The 17,283-nt window shown below is 38.2% G+C and overlaps 1 protein-coding gene across 3 annotated transcripts in view; it reads right to left on the reverse strand.

The window, feature by feature from the left end:
- Positions 1-17,283, reverse strand: part of LOC124613095 — a 78,759-nt gene that overhangs the window by 49,425 nt on the left and 12,051 nt on the right. For 2 of the 3 annotated variants that reach the window (XM_047141686.1, XM_047141687.1), the window contains exons 3-4: positions 10,258-10,407; positions 8,643-10,202 (exon numbers count right to left, since the gene is read on the reverse strand). In XM_047141686.1, coding sequence (XP_046997642.1) covers positions 8,643-10,202; positions 10,258-10,389 — 1,692 coding nt within the window. In that variant the 5' untranslated portion in view covers positions 10,390-10,407. The remainder of the gene's footprint in view (positions 1-8,642; positions 10,203-10,257; positions 10,408-17,283) is intronic. The other variant, XM_047141688.1, reaches the window with a different exon arrangement.

Raw genomic sequence — 17,283 nt, forward strand, 5'->3', positions numbered from 1 at the left:
TATTAACATTTAACAGAAGGAACTGCATGTCATGGTCTGAGAGGCCATTGACTATTGGTTTTGTAATATAATTCTGTTCATTTGACTTTTCTATAACAATATTATCAATGGCTGTTTGTGAGCAAGTGGCTACCCTAGTGGGGAACTTTACAGTGGGAATGAAGTTGAATGATAGTGTTACTAACCCAAATAAGTTCTTATTGGGAGAGTCTTTAACGAAATCTACATTGAAATCACCAGCAACAACTATTTCTTTGTTTTTGGTTGTTAAATGGGCCAGTACAGCTTCAAGGTGGTTTACGAACAGATTAAAGTTACCTGCAGGTGCTCGATATACACTTAATATTATGAAGGATTTTTTGTGAAATTCTAATTCTGTTGCACATGCTTCCATATGCTGTTCTAGGCTAAATTTATGAATGTCTATGTTCTTAAATTTATGACCGTTCCTAATGAATGTGGCAACTCCTCCTTTCTCTATTTCTGATCTACAAAAGTGAGATGCTAACCTAAACCCTGTAACACTTAAAAGTTTTATACCAGTGGTCACATGATGTTCAGAGAGGCAGATTATGTCAGCTGGGTTTGAAGACTCTAATTCATCTATGCAGATAGTTAATTCATTAATTTTATTTCTCAGTCCTCAAATATTTTGATGCAATAAAGATAGCTGACATTTCACACTGACTGAGTTAAAATTTGGTAGAGTTATAATATCTGCTGACTGTTGAAAATTCTTAACCAATAGCTGTTTATGCTGATGTAATAAGCTGGAATTATGTTTTTTGATTTCTTTCTCAAACTTAAGGTTTGTCTCAGTTCTAACCTCTCTTAAAATTTGCTTTCTTTCTGTCCTCCCTACCCTAGATTCTGACCTTTGCCATTCTACTTTTGTTAACCAGGTTTTCATGCACCAGATGAGACTTTATTAATTGACTGAATCATCAATTAACATTTTTGCACAATTTACAATAATTTTCACAATGGTGCTTGTACTCATATGTAAGATATTCCCAACGTGGATGCATGAAGTGAAGACATAAACTTTTCTAAATTTCTCGAGTAGCATATTTTTGGCAAACCAAAGTTTTAGCAATAATTATAGTCCATAATAAACTGCAAAATCTAACCTTGCCATTTTTCAAATGATTTTGGAGTTCCTGAAATAACAATTTGTTCATTTAACAGTCTTTATACAGTCAGGCGTCACTCGAAGTTTGTGCCCAGTCCTAGTTGAAGTATCAAGCATGTAACACTTTAGTTAGGTATGGCCACAGTGTATGTTCATGTAATTGTCATGCACAAGTTGTTTGCAAAAATACCTGTATCGGTATACATGAAAACACAATAATGTCCATGTTTAAAAGCTTAAAGTGATGTCTTTTAACTCAAGTTGATGAATAGTTTGAATGAAATGTGTTGGACTTTGTATAAGGCCTGGACTATTATTGTCATCAGAACGAGTGATTGTTGAAAATTGTGACTTTCATTAATGACTGAACTGAGTAAACTACTGCAGTGTACGTCTCTCTAATGGATTACTAAAAAGAAAATGCTGTATGTCAACTATGGTGATTTGTGTAAATATGGGCTGCGTTCTATGCCACACTTAAATCTTTTTGTTTCGTGACTTGTCAGAACTATCATTGACAGTGTTTCATTATTTGTGCTTCCGTACCCTTACAATTTATCTGAGTAATTCTGCAACTAGACTCTTGGTTTTTTGTGGGTGCCAACCGGCTTTTCGGTGCCAATAATCTCACAAAGAAAAACTGGTCAATGTCACAACAATACAATGCCGAGGCTAACAAATGAGTAAAAATAGTGCAACCTAAACTGTGGTGTTGGTTACATTTTCCGCGCAAACATCATCAAAAACTAAATAAGATTTTCAACTTCAAGACAATAGACTGACATTCTACCAAAGAGGTGACAAGAAACTACAGGAAATCAGGTTGGCGGCTTACACATTATGTATTTATCCTGCTAGCGAAAGGACTGGAACAGGTCCCATTTGGCATTTCGGGGAGAGTTAAGAATCTGCTTGAAGGAGATGTAGAGGCCAGGTTACAAAAGATGACACCAATAGCTGGAACAACTGTCTGCTGATCTCAAGTCACATTACACCTTAGGTCAAGGATGATGCATCGACTGGTCACCAGACCAATATTCTATAGAATAACTATTCATCACCAAGTTTAGCAAAAAGGGAAGCAAAATACACAATGAAATAAGCCCAGAGAAAATGTACAAGTGAAAACTTGTGGTCACTCCCCCCACCTTCTCTTTCTCTTACCACCACTCCATCTCCCATTTAGTACATGTGTTGTTGTTATCTCACTGCCAGTTGGTCCTAACAGAACACAAAACATATAGAAAATGCCTCTTTGAAACACTATTTACTACAGTAAAATTACAATAATGTGTGCATTACACACTGATGCGCTCTCCCTCCTTGAAAGAGTAACATTGTACATATAGTATTACATGAATGGCAGGATTATGAAACTGGCATTATAAATTAAATTTACATGCAATGACCCACACATCCAGTTACCAATGCCAAATGATGATATTATTTAATGGGCAACTCAAATCTCTAATTTATTTTGCTGTTCAAATTTCACTCAATAAATATGGGTCAATATCACGTGATGCATGCAATAATGCCTCTACCATTGGACTCCCATACAGGACGTGATGTTAAGGTTACCACAATAATCTCTTTTTTTCTACGCCTTTGTCCTGCATCGACACAGGATTGGGAAGGTTATTTATAGATTTGCAATGATTAGTTTAAGGGGTGGCCGGATTCCCTTCCTGTTGCCACCCAATTAGGCCACCAGGATAGAATATGTTTACACCCCCCCCCCCCCCCCCCCACATGTCTGTATGTATGACCGGATCAGAACAACAAAGTGATTGACAATGAAGCACAGCTGAGCATGAAAGGGGGTGAGGTTTTTGGTTTGCTGGTGCGTGTGTATGCACTATGGCTGTAGCAGCAACAGCTGTGTGGTTCCTTACTGCAGTACCTTCTCACGTTGCCCTTTTAATGTACAGTATTGAGTTCGCTTTACAGGATTGTTATATCTTTGTGGCTTGACAAACACACTCCCATGTATAAAATGATACTGTGCTATTATTATTTGTATATCTCATTAAAAGCAACAAGAAGAGCACTGTTTTTCAATAATCAGAATGAATCATGTTCAGTTGTCGTATTCAATATGTAAGGAGTGTTATAATGGGTCTGAATCGTTTATGTACATACAATAACTAACAATATTAAAATAATATAAGCTGCTTGAGTACTTACCAATCACTGAAGTGTGCATGCAGAATGTCACACTTGTGCATACCTTAATAATGAGATGATGATTATTGTGCAACAAAACATAAAGACGAATTGAGGCAAAGGGTAAATGCCACTTCATAATTGCTTTCTTCCTTGACACTGTTGTTATATGAGTTCTGGTCCATGGAGTAGCCACAGGAATTGCCCAAGGATATAATTATATTTTCTATATTAGTCTCTATATTAGTCTCAACACTCACTTCACTTTTCCACGGTTCTTTAACAAACGTTTCTGTGTGGTGTATAACATTTCTCCACTTCTCTTGCGTTATTTGTGCCATTGCTTCCTCTAATAATCTTTGAATTTCTGCCACAGTGAAGCTTTGTTTTCTGTTGCCACGTAATTTTTAATTCGTGCCCAAAGCATTTCGATGGTGGTAGAGTGGCAGTGGTATGGTGGAAGCCTAAGAACCCTGTGGCCATGTTCTTTAGCTACCTTGTCCATAACATACTGTTGAAACTGTGGCTTATCTTTCTTTATTATTTCCATGAGTTCTGCCTTACATAAATCATTTTGAATTTTCACATTGTGGTGTTTCAACATTTCAACATTTTTGTTGCCATCATTGGCACTTTATCTTTAATAACTGAATGGTATGAGGCATTATTCATTACAATGACAGACAACTGATTTACATTTTCCAGATTTGACCCTTGAACCACTTCACAAAACTATTGTGGTTCATCTCCTCATGGTAGTCGTTTGTTTTCCTCAGTTTGTAAATGTGGAGACAGTTAGGTAAGAAACCAGATGCACTTCCAGCACACAAGACAACAATTCTTCCGCCCTTTCCCAGGACAATAGCAGAATTTCAACATAAACTACCATCTGTGCAGTCTTTCCTGACAGAATGATCCACATTTCTTCAGGTTTCGTCAAGCCACATAATGTCTTCAAATGGCACTTTAACAACAGTTCTTAAAAATCGACAATGCCATGCTACAATGCTGCCTCTCCTAATTACAATTTTCTGTCCATTACCAAAAACCAAGGGCTCTGACAACCATTAACAGAGACATTTTGCTGCCACTTAATAACTCTGCCTCACGATGAGTAACCCACAATTTTTTAATAGTTGATTGTTCTTTTCAATTGCAAGATCCATATATGTGGTGACAAACAGCATCTTGTTGAATTTTTATGCTTGGTTCTCTCCTGCTCTTCTTCCCAGGTGTCTGCTGTTTGGATGAATCAGGCTCTTTCCCTTCTGCACAGTATTTCTCCTTACAAATTCTGACGACAGTATTTGTGTGTATCTTCAAGGTGTCTGTAGCTCTTTCGACAACCTTCGTTAAGAGTCAACAGAGTTGCACCATTGTCTCTCTCTTTCTCGAAATATTCTCACACCGACCACACAAAGTCACGTGCCTGGCACACAAAGTATGAGTAGATCACTGAACTTTCCGTTTAGCAGCCACACTTTTATGCACATTTCCGCTACTGGTTTAAGGCATTCTGCAGTGCAAAATAAACTCGCTGCACAGAGAAATAAACCACAAAACGAAACAGATTCCAACTGTTAATGTTAATGGCTGCAAGCATCATCTACAAATGGCTACAGTAGCCGCTACCTGCAGTAACAGAGAGATTCAACAATGGTGAACGTAACAGGAGGTGCAGTCAAGTGCATTCTCTGATTGGTTGTTGCTGCAGTAGCAGCCCTGTGAACAGCTAGACATAAATATCTTTGTTACTCTGATCCATGTATAGTGTTATTCAGGCGAAAGCAAGCAAAATTTTTGAAATATTTGAAAACTGTGTAACCGGTGAGGGACATGCATACCAGCCTGGTATTCAGCTTGCGGAATGTGGAAAACTGCCTAAAAACCACATACAGGCAGGCTGGCTGGCATGCCAGCCCTCATCATCCATCCACTGGACAGATTTGATTTGGGACCAGCACACATCCCTGTCGCGGAGGCAGCCCTTTAATATGCTTGGCTATCCGCGTGGCTGTGACCAACACAATAATGTCTAATACATACACCGATATCACTACAGGGCAGTTTGAAGTGAAGTTTGTCTGAAAATACTAATTTCTCCTACACAGTAAACCAGTGACAGCATTCACATTCATAATGTTTTGTTCTGTAGTGTTTGTCATTTTTGGACACTGTGTGCTGCTACAATGGCACATGTACCGCAAGTCTACAGCCTGAAGCAGATGATGTCAAACAGGAGAGACAGAGTTTCAAACATATTGAAGTATCCTGGCAAATAGCTAATATTGTAGATAAACTTGTATGATTTGTTAAGAGTCCTGTGTACAATGTACTGCTCATCATATAAGAAATTATTGTGCATCATGCAGTACATGTTTGATGCTATGTACAACCTCCTGCTATCTGCTGGTTCCACACCAGCACAGCAGCTGCAGTAGCATATACAAAGAGCAACAATATAGTAATATTTTGATAATCCAAAAATATTAATACTGTGTAGAAAAAATATTAATATTTGCACATCAATATTACACAGTTCGTATACAATGATAATTCATCTCTCTTCATGATTCTATTTTTTGTATACTTTTGCTGGGGAATTTAATGCATGTAAATGGCTGGGAAAGTCAGTTTAAAGGTCAGTAGAGCAATGGGGTATACCACCTATAATAGGGCCTTGCCTCATAAAGTATTTAGGTGTTTCAAATCAATCTACAAGTAGGGGACAACTTTACATTTTAAGTTTTGTACCTCCTATGAGAATGATCAGGTTTCACCAACCTGAGAAAAAGCTACACATTTTGATGAGTGGTAGGTTTCCCCATTATAAGAACGAGCAGATGTAAGGGTTTCAGAACTTGAGGTTTACCAAGTCAGCAGAACGTAGATGACAACTAGCTAAGGTAATATCTACATCTACATCCATACTCCGCAAGCCACCTGACGGTGCATGGCGGAGGGTACTTTGAGTACCTCTATCGGTTCTCCCTTCTATTCCAGTCTTGTATTGTTCGTGCAAAGAAAGATTGTCGGTATGCCTCTGTGTGGGCTCTAATCTCTCTGATTTTATCCTCATGGTCTCTTCACGAGATATACGTAGGAGGGAGCAATATATTGCTCGACTACTCGGTGAAGGTATGTTCTCGAAACTTCAACAAAAGCCCGTACCAAGCTACTTAGCATCTCTCCTGCAAAGTCTTCCACTGGAGTTTATCTATCATCTCCGTAACGCTTTCATGATTACTAAATGATCCTGTAACAAAGCGCACTGCTCTCCGTTGGATCTTCTCTTTCTCTTCTATCAACCCTATCCCAAACTGGTGACCAATAGTCAAGCAGTGGGCGAACAAGTGTACTGTAACCTACTTCCTTTGTTTTCGGATTGCATTTCCTTAGGATTCTTCCAATGAATCTCAGTCTGGCATCTGCTTTACCGATGAACAACTTTATATGATCATTCCATTTTAAATCACTCCTAATGCCTACTCCCACATAATTTATGGAATTAACTGCTTCCAGTTGCTGACCTGCTATATTGTAGCTAAATGATCTTTCTTTCTATGTCTTCGCAGCACATTACACTTGTCTACATTGAGATTCAATTGCTATTCCCTGCACCATGCATCAATTCATTGCAGATCCTCCTGCATTTCAGTACAATTTTCCATTGTTACAACCTCTCCTGTATACCACAGCACCATCCGCAAAAAGCCTCAGTGAACTTCCGATGTTATCCACAAGGTCATTTATGTATATTGTGAATAGCAACGGTCCTACGACACTCCCCTGTGGCACACCTGAAATCACTCTTACTTCGGAAGACTTCTCTCCATTGAGAATGACATGCTGCGTTATGTTATCTAGGAACTTTTCAATCCAATCACACAATTGGTCTGATAGTCCATATTCTCTTACTTTGTTCATTAAAGACTGTGGGGAACTGTATCGAACGCCTTGCGGAAGTCAAGAAACACAGCATCTACCTGGGAACCCGTGTCTATGGCCCTCAGAGTCTCGTGAGATAAAAAGATTTTACAACTCTGGAATAATATAGATTATATTTATTGAGATAACTTACAGAATCGATAGATGTGTCATTTTGTAGCAACAACCTCAAGTTTGATTCACGCAATGCATCAGAACCCCATTCCGCCATCAAAGTTAAAATGAAAACTTTAACTGGTGCTGGGCGTGCTGTCACTGGTATTGTGTATCTGGATATGCTTGAAATTTTTTAATTCCACAGATCAATGAAGATGACTGAGATGGGATGGTTTACTAGTAGCAAGAGGTGCACCACCTCATTTTTCAAGGAAGTTCGAGGTTTTTTTGGCAATTGCTCTGTAGGTTGGTGGATTACCCGTTGAGGGTCAAATGCGTAGCTACCTCGCTCCCCAGACTTGACACCACTGGATTTCTTTCTCTGGGGTTGCATTAAAGGCCGTGTGTATGTTCCTCGCCTACCAAACAATTTAGCTGAGCTGAAAAATCGAATCTATGCTGCCATTGCACAAGTTACACCCAATTTGCTGCAATGAGTGTGGGAAGATATTGATTACCAGTGTGATGTTTGCCACATCAGAAATGACAGTCACACCAAACCAAAATGACATTTCATACTCTTATGTGAAACTTGAGATTATCTGCTAAAAAATGACACATCTACTGATTCTGTAAGTTCTCTATATAAAATTTTATAGCATTCCAAAGCTGTAAAGTCCTTTTTGACTCACCCTGCATTCTCGATCTAGTGATCACTCATTAGTAGGTAATAAGCACCTCTGTCGCTCAGGACATACATTATGGTCCTGTGCTCTTTGTAATGTTATCTTCTTAGTACGCAATATGCTGATATCAGATTTGCACAATGCTGCACAATTACAAATGCAATCCAGAATATCTGTAAAAGAAATTGTGACTGGGAAAAAAAATGAATGTTGGTGTTGCATCAAATGATATGAATTTTTACGCCACATTTGGGATTCAGGAGCTTGAACCAGTGACTTAGATGAGACTATTTCTACATATGATACACTGCTACTTACAATGGAATAATTAAATCTACAAACAGCTCAATAATACACACTAAAAAAAAGATATGTTCTCAAAACAAACATGATGTTCACATTTTTCTGCATATGCAATGTTCAGTTTATATGATGGAAGATTTAAAAAGAGATTTTGTGCAATCCTTAAAAAGATCAAAACTATTCCATTTTTTGACTACAATTATTAACTAAAATAAAAATCATGAGAAATGCAGTTGAAATCGAAGCAAACGAGAATCACGGATTATCTTATCACACATCAAAATGTATTATTAGAATGTAAGTATACTTACATCTTTCACTTTTTCTATACTGGAAGCAAAGTCCATGCTCAACTCTTCTCCTGCAATTTCCACATCATCATCATCATCATTTATTAACTGTCCATCATCGGGAGAGGGCAATGGTGTTGCATCCATTGCGCCATTTGTTTCTGAAGGATCATTTGATGTTACAGCTGGAAGCGGTGGAAGAGCCCGTCTAAGGAACGGTGGTTTTCCTTCCAAATTAACCGTGCCATTAGATATCTTGCAAGGTTCAACTGAAGGCTTCGGTTGTTGTGCAACAGGTTCCCGCTTGATCACACTGCGGTCAGGCGAGGAAAATTTTCGAAATCTAAATATGTTGCAAAGTGTTTGCTTCAAGCTCATTGTAAAGCTATGTCTACCAGATGATTTCTTTTGTTTTTCCTTTTCACAAACAGAATTTTCATTTTTAATATTTCCCCTGTCCTGAACAATATCACATGATTCTTTGGCTTTCTTATTTTTAATATTTATTACAAAATTGTTCTTTTTATTTCTCCTAATATCAGCAGCATCTGTGGTACTCCCAGAAACAGTTCCTAATGTATTTGTAACTGAAGGAGCAGTGTTGCCAGTCTGACGGTGTTTTGCAATGGGCCTGTTTTCTGAAGAGTCACTAGAACTGGAATACAAATTCTGTAGGTACTGCCTCACTTCGTGGAGAGTCATGTGGACGGGCTCGGCAACTCGACGTTTTGATGTACCAGGAACACTGTGCCGTTTGCTGCCGCCTCCAGATCCCCCTCCTGAGCACACACTCACAGGGGGTGTGGGCTTTCCACTTCTACAGCCAGTGTTGCCAGGTGCACACTTTGCACTACCTACTCCAGATGATGAGGTGTGTCTTCTTCGCGGTTTCCGATGGTGTCGCTTGGGCCTACTGGGTGGTACTCTCACTTCGGGGCGCACCACGTCTACAGGTACCGCGTATATGTCACTATCAAACGGCACATTATACACATCACTGATGTCACCAGCAGTGAGAACATCATGTGACATAGCAGAAGTGATGAAGCTCGAATCATCGGCACGATTTGCTGCGGGAACCGATAATGAATTGTGTGAGCTGGATAGCCGCGAAGATGAAAGTGAACTTCGAGAACTGGGCCGGTGACAGGGGCTGAATGCAAGCAGTTCAGGGGTCCAGCACAGCCGCGCTCGACTGCGGAACTGCTGCTGGACATTCGTCACTTGCACCTTCTTTGGACTGTTGTCATGTTTCACACTTTCCGGATGCACCACAGATTTGGAAGACACACGAAGTGCTTCTTCTAAAACGGCAGCCACAAGGCGCAATGCAAACCTTTCCAGACATCGCTCAAACTTCAGTAGTGATTCTGGAGGGCTGTCCTGAAATTCTGGTGGGGGATCGATAGGTATCACATGTTTGCAGCCATCCCCCGGAAGGTCAGGCCAGCCAGGACCTTTCTTCAGTGTATTGAAATTCTCTCCACACATGCCGTCCGAGTAGTCCAGGGAGTCATCTTGCGAAAGAGACTTTTCTTCTCCGTCGCTCTCGAGGAGCTGAAAGACATCAAGTTTTGAAAACTGATTAACACGGTAATAGTCTTCTGATTTGCGGATCTCAAGTTTTGTCGCTTACCTCGAGTGGCAACTGGCCACCACCACTGCCACTGGAGATGGAGCCACTGTGCCCACTGGTCAGCAGCAGTCCACTGTCGTCGCTTGTTGGAAATACTTCTGACCACGTAGAGCAGGTAGGCGGTGACTCCATCGTTCCCCCTCAAGTCATCTGTGAAAAATACTTGTATATAATATAACTGCAGGGGCAATGATACAGCATTTAATCAGGTGGAACGTGCCAAGTAGTTAAACCAAAGTGTCACTGTAAGTGTTTAGCACCATGAATCAAAAGGTTCTGAAGGTGTATATTAAAAGAAAGACACATATTTATTAAGATTTTTAGGTAAAAAAGAAAAAACTAATACATATTTACTAGGTTACAATTATCACAGTAGTAAGAGAAAGCAGAAATAACTAAACAGAGCTCCACACTGACTTCTTATAAGGAAGTAAATGGACAACATTAGCCTTTAAAATTTTGCAGTAACTTACATTAAAAGAATTCTTCAAAGATATTCTCTATTAGTAAAAAGAGAATGGTACTGTCACTTAGGCACAAAAAATAAAAGTTTCAAGATTTTTAATATTTCTTTCTATTTAGTCTGCCACAAGTATTAAATACATTTTGATGCAGTTATTGTAATAACAAATGTATGACAGGACACTCAACATATGCTTCACTAATTGCTGTACTTCATTAATTGCTATAAATCACACAAATATTTCACAATCATATATTGTCAGCTTACATCGAAACCTCACAGCAGACAGGATTTCCCAATGTAGCCGAGAAACCAAGCGGAAATCAATATAAGTAAAAAGCAACATATTATTAACAAACTGTTTTTTGATCTTAATTAAATTGTAAATATCTTTAATTACAGACCACGGATGATGCTTTACCTGAAAAAAGCGAACTGCATCAGGTGAAAAAAACCCTCATTTTCTTGTCACTGCAATGACAGAACAAAAATACCCTCAGGGCATGCTGTTATCTCTCAACTGAAGAAACACTGAGAGGCAATGGAAGAAGAATATTTTCCAAATTTCAAATTACTGACATGGAATCCAAACTACCTTGTAAAAAGAAATTATTGCACAAAAATGCTGCTATTCCAACTTCATGGATGACATCACCAGAATATCCTGTCAAAGCATTATAATGAATGTTATGTAAACATATCACAATGGATTAAACTGGATATTTGTAAATATAACAATCAACGACAACCCAGACCAATAAGTTTAATAGTGACCTCCTAAATTCAGAAGCACATAGCACATACCTGCAAGATAAGCCAATGTGAGAAAACAGAATTGCATTAAAGCTACTATTACTCCAAAGATGACTGAAAAACTTAGTACTCCTTCTAAAAACAAGCTTCATATTCTCTTAAGATAACTACAACTGCCACACTAGATTACATTTCTTTCAGAATTCAGTGACAACCTGTGTGCAAACTGAAGCTGTGACTTTAACAAGTTCACAATAAAAGACAGACTGAATCACTCACTGGGTCCAATGTGAAACCTAAATAAGTCTGTATAGAATGATCAGTTTAATCTACATCATGTAGCCTGGAAGAAGAGTGGCAAATCACTTACATATGCCTTCAAGGACACTGCAAAGCAGCTACAGTTAACATTCTCTTGCAGGTAACACTGCCTAGCAAGATAAATAGCTGTCTGAACATTTTTTCAAAGGGCCACACAGGACTCAAAGAAACTGCTGAAAAATGACACACTCTTAGGACAGTGACATGTTTGTGAGGATCCAAAGAAAACAATGAAATGATTCATGACTGTTCATTCAAAATGTTCATGGTGAGATATAGTAATTTCATGGCGGTTATTTCTAGAGCAATCTAGACGTCCAAAACATCATCAATGAAGTATAATATTCACAAGCAGAAATTCATATTTTACTGTAATTTTACACTGTTATTGTATTGGTTTGATAGTATATTAGCTTTCTTCGGTGATGTCATCATTTGCTTTTGGCCATGACTGTGCACTGCATTTTTGGTCCTTGTGCCACTGTCATGCATAAGGTTCTATGTCATATTATGGCATAAAAATAGGTTAAAAATAACCATGTCCTTGAGAATAGTCCATGGGACAAAATAACAACAGCATAATAAAAACTGTTACAGCTAGAAATTGTAAATGACATAGGTAAAAGACTTTATAGAGACTGTGGACCAGCATTACAAGGAGTTATTGAGTCCCTTATTTGCTGGATATTTCCTAACCCTTCCTCTAAATCATTGGTTCCCAAACTTTCTTAGACCCTTACCCACGAGTGCAATTAGACATTAGCTAGTAACCCCCCCCCCCCCCCAAACACACACACAAACACCATCTATAAACTCTAGCACCTAAATAAACTGCAGAATGACAGACTTGTCTTGGATACTTTTATTTTCAAAATGATGAAATATGAATGTTATTTTGTTTGTTTGTTTGTGTGTGTGTGTGTGTGTGTGTGTGTGTGTGTGTGTGTGTGTTTAAAAAAAAAAAAAAAGAATGAATGATGAAGAAATTCGTGGTGCACTGCTAGTGCTACCCACAACTCCTCAGATAAGAAAGCTAACTATCCATCTTGATAATAGCCACTTGTTACAAAATATAATTCCCCTGCATTACTCCTCTCCATTGTGGCACTAGCTCGACCTGCACACTGCAACCCTATTTAAAATGCTTGCACTATACTTACTGTTTGTAAATCAGCTGATTGCTGCACCCCTTACTTTTGAACTGGCAGAAATTGGAAGACTTCAGGCTGCTAATGCTTTGTGCCCTTACATAGTTACTGCTGTGTCGTGCTGTTAATTAATTCATATATCTGTTTCGAAGCAAGTGATGAAGCAATTTCTGTACTGCTGCAGTTGCTATCTACAACTTGGAGAAGATATTTTCTTGAGATATTTAGCATTTGTTACGCATACGTCTCACTTTTATCATCAGTGATGTACACAACAAAGCACACCTTGTGCAGTGGGTTGACTACATGAGGAACTTATAACCTCCACTGCATTAATGCTACTAATCGAAAAAAGGAATTATTGATAACTTATATAATCAATATATGAGTCTTACACAATTGTGATAATGGCAATGATCGACTGAAAATAATTTAGTTTCATAACTGAAACAGAATCGAGTTGTTTAGTTTTTGCGCCTTGGGGTAATTATCCACAGGTTGAGAACCACTGCTCTAAATAATCTCATAGTCACTGCACTTAGAATTTATAGTCATCTATAGCCCATAAACTGTGCCAAAATTCATACAAGCAGCTTCAGAAAGTAGCAACTGCTTCGCATTTCACTCTTCAAAATTGGAAATATATCTGCCAGAAAAAAGTTTTCTCTGTCTGCACTATTTTCCTCTTTAATGACTGGCAAGCAGCTCCTCTTTCATAGTTGAAATCACTTCCTAGCTCATAGAATTTATTACAATTTTTCAGTGAATCTTCCTTGCCTCAACTGTGTTGTTCTGACAGTAGTTCCAACTCATATATCTCCCCAGAGTGACACTCAGTCCTTAATTTACCATCAACACTAATTCTTCACAATCTTGACTATATATTCCATTCAATATTTCTTCTGGTGATTCTTACTCTCAACAAGAAATGTGATGTAGTCATCAAACAAACAACTCTGCTCTCCCTTCTTCCAATTTTACTTCACTCATTGTCTTTTACAAATTACTGTTGAACACTAGGTAGTGATAAGTGGATTTCTTATTTTGCTTTGTACTCAGTAAATGCACCTCGGCCATGACCAAACTTTTCTAACAGATTAAAACTATATACCAAACTGGTACCTGAATATATATTTTTGTTCCTCGTAGACAACAATCAACCAAATCAACTATTTGATCACAATTCATAATTTCACCAACTGCCATTTAAGGGTACCTGTCTCATACTATTTCGAGGGGGGGGGGGGGGGCAGTCCCTGTATCAGGAAACATTTTTAATCTGCCAAGGAAGCTCATTTCAATGTCCTCTCTACTATAAACAGAAATTTTTAATAAATATATATTGTTCAATTTATGGATAACACAATTTTGGTATTTGTTTATATTGCATTTTTATCTGTTACTGAGCTTTCTACATCTACATACAAATTCTGCAAACTTCTGTGAAGGGCATGACAGAAGACACTTAGCATTGTACAACAAACAGAACTGCTTCTCATTCCAATTGCATATGAAGTGCAGGAAAAATGACTGCTTAAATGCCTCTGTGTGTGCTATAATTAGTGTAATCATATCTTTACAATTCCTTCAAGAGTGGTGCATAAGGGACTGAAGTATATCTCTAGATTCTTCACTTAAAACTGGTTCTCGAAAGTTTGTAAGGCTTTTGCGGGATAGTCAGAATCTATCTTAAAGCGTCTTTCAAATCAGATTTTTCAGCACTTTCATAAAGCTCTCCTGTGTGTCAAGCAAATCTGTGACCACTCATACTGTCCTTTGTATGCATTCAATATCCCCTATTAGTCCTGGTATGGGTCCCACATGTATGAGCAATACTCTAAGATGGGATGCACAAGCTTTTGTAAACACTCTCTCTTTTCTCGGTATGCTGCCAATAAACCATAATCTGCTGTCAGCTTTACCTAGTTCTCAGCTAATGTAATCATCCAGTTTCATATCCCCACAAAAATTACACCCGGGTATTTGTATAAATTGGCTGATTCCAACTGGGAGTCATTGATATTGTCGTCATAGGATACTACTTTTCTGTATTTTCTGATGTAAACAATTTTATATTTCTACATATTTACACCACTACGAAATCTTATCAACGTCTGATTGGATGTATGTGGACCATTTACAGATAGAATGTCATTAATCTGTTTCCTCCATTATTTCCAACTTTCTTCAATTAACACAATAAAACTCTCTCACTGACCTACAGGCATAAGATCAAATTGTTTCCTCCAACAATGTTACTTACTCAAGGCTGAACTGTTCATTATGCAAACTGTCTTTGGTGACAGTTTCTAGTCACCCATGTCTTACAGTAAACAACTTGAGAATGTGAGCATGGATTTCTGTGCCCACCATCTCCTTCATCAAATCTTTTCTAGGTATGTGACTGCTTCACCATGTTTTGCAGACCAGTGCTTCAGCCATTGTTGCAAGTTGTTAATACCATCAATAGAACCTAGATTTTTATATTACATATTTGGTTCCTTCCCTCCTATGCATGTAAAAATGGTAAATGTTCATGAATTATTTGCCAGCTTGGATATATTTCATCGTATCATCATGTATTTTTACGTATTTCACTATGATTACATCTATTTACATATTTTAACTTTACATTATGTAAAATTACATATTATCACTTTTTTACCCTTCTGACCATCTCTGCTCCCTAAAAAAACATCCAAATCAAACATACCATAAAAGTTAATGACAGGAAGTAAATTATCTTCAAAATCGCATTATAATGCAATACAACAGAGTTAACTGCACTTTGAATTGAATTATGAAGGGCATGTTTCTGCTAAATTTTCCACAATTTGGAATTTCAGTTCTAAAAAAGCAAAGCAGATACAATAACAATACTACGTGTAACACTGCCGTAGCCATTATTGTGTGTAGTGAAGGGCTTCATGTACTGTCGAGATTGGTAATGGGGCAAACAAAAGACTAGCAGTCGAAAGTTTTCCATCTGCTAGCAACTTCTACAGATTCAGCAGAACTAAGGAGTGTGGGTGCCAAGAAAATTTTGCTAAATAGTGCTTCTTAAGAGTTCATGACTATGTTCATGCCGCCTCCTGTCGTATCAAAATTATCATCTAAATTAAGATCTTTAGTCTCGAAGGATGATCTTTCAGTACTGATGGAGAGACTGTTTTATGCCAAGCGGAGAGACTGTTTTATGCCAAGCATGCAATAAGCAGATCGGATGTACTATGAAGGCCCAACTTCAGCAACATGTACACAAACAGCACATAAAGAACAAAGCGATTCAATCTTCTAAAAAATGAATTTTAGTGATGCAGGCGCAAAAGGCTTTAAACTCCTCAAATAATTTTTTCCATGGTATGCGCTCCACTACTGTTGCTGCAATCATGTCATGGTACGAGTTTCAAGTGTCTGAATACTGTGCATTTCTATGAAAGTGCTGTGGGTAACAGGTTCCTGGTGAACTGACAATAAGGAAAAACTGCTGGATAGTTTTCAACGATGCAGAAGATATATTTAGATGTTTCAACAGCAACCTCATCTGAGAAGAATTGTCAAAGCCAGTGCCGATATCCTGCGAAGTGTTGTAACGCACAAATCCTTCAACAGTAGCTCATTTTGTGAATGACAGTCTTAAATTGCTAGGGCTTGGGCGAATCCGAGTATAAAAAGTTCTTGTCATGTATTTAGATGCTGTGACCTTCATACTGAAAGTGGCAACTGCACTTCACATATTCTATCTGCATTTAATCCACTTCACCAGTCTGGTCCATGCACTGCAGTGTATCACCGAAGAAGTGTTGGCAGCTGTCCACAAGTACATAAAATAATTTCATACACTAAGATAGTGTTTATCAAATCTCTGCAGTGTGTGTTGCCATATAGAGAACTGCTGCTGAACCTAGCATTGCTGCCCGAGCTTATCCTAACGTGGTGTGGTGTGCATGGACCGAAGCTGTCAATTTTTATAATGAACATTTTCATGCCATGGAATCGGTGTTTATTTAATTTCCAACAGAATCTTAAGCTTCAGTATGATAGGCACAAAATGATTTCACCAAACCTATAATCTGGTTGCTTTTGCAAAAACTGTCAGAAATTGTTGAATGCCAATTGCAGGATGATTGACCTCAGTAATATTGGGCAAATGGTAGTGAAAAAGTATGACACTGTTTTGACCAAAAATACAGGCTACTCCACTTTTTCTATGATCAGCAATATCCAGCCAACATCTCTCCAAGGATATTCTCGATACACATGACAACATGGAATGTGCCATTTGTGCAACAGTTGTATACATATAGAAAACCATATGCTACTAAATATGTGGCATACTGA

This window comes from Schistocerca americana, chromosome 4 (genome assembly GCF_021461395.2).
Source record: "Schistocerca americana isolate TAMUIC-IGC-003095 chromosome 4, iqSchAmer2.1, whole genome shotgun sequence".
Taxonomy (NCBI): Eukaryota; Metazoa; Arthropoda; class Insecta; order Orthoptera; family Acrididae; genus Schistocerca; species Schistocerca americana.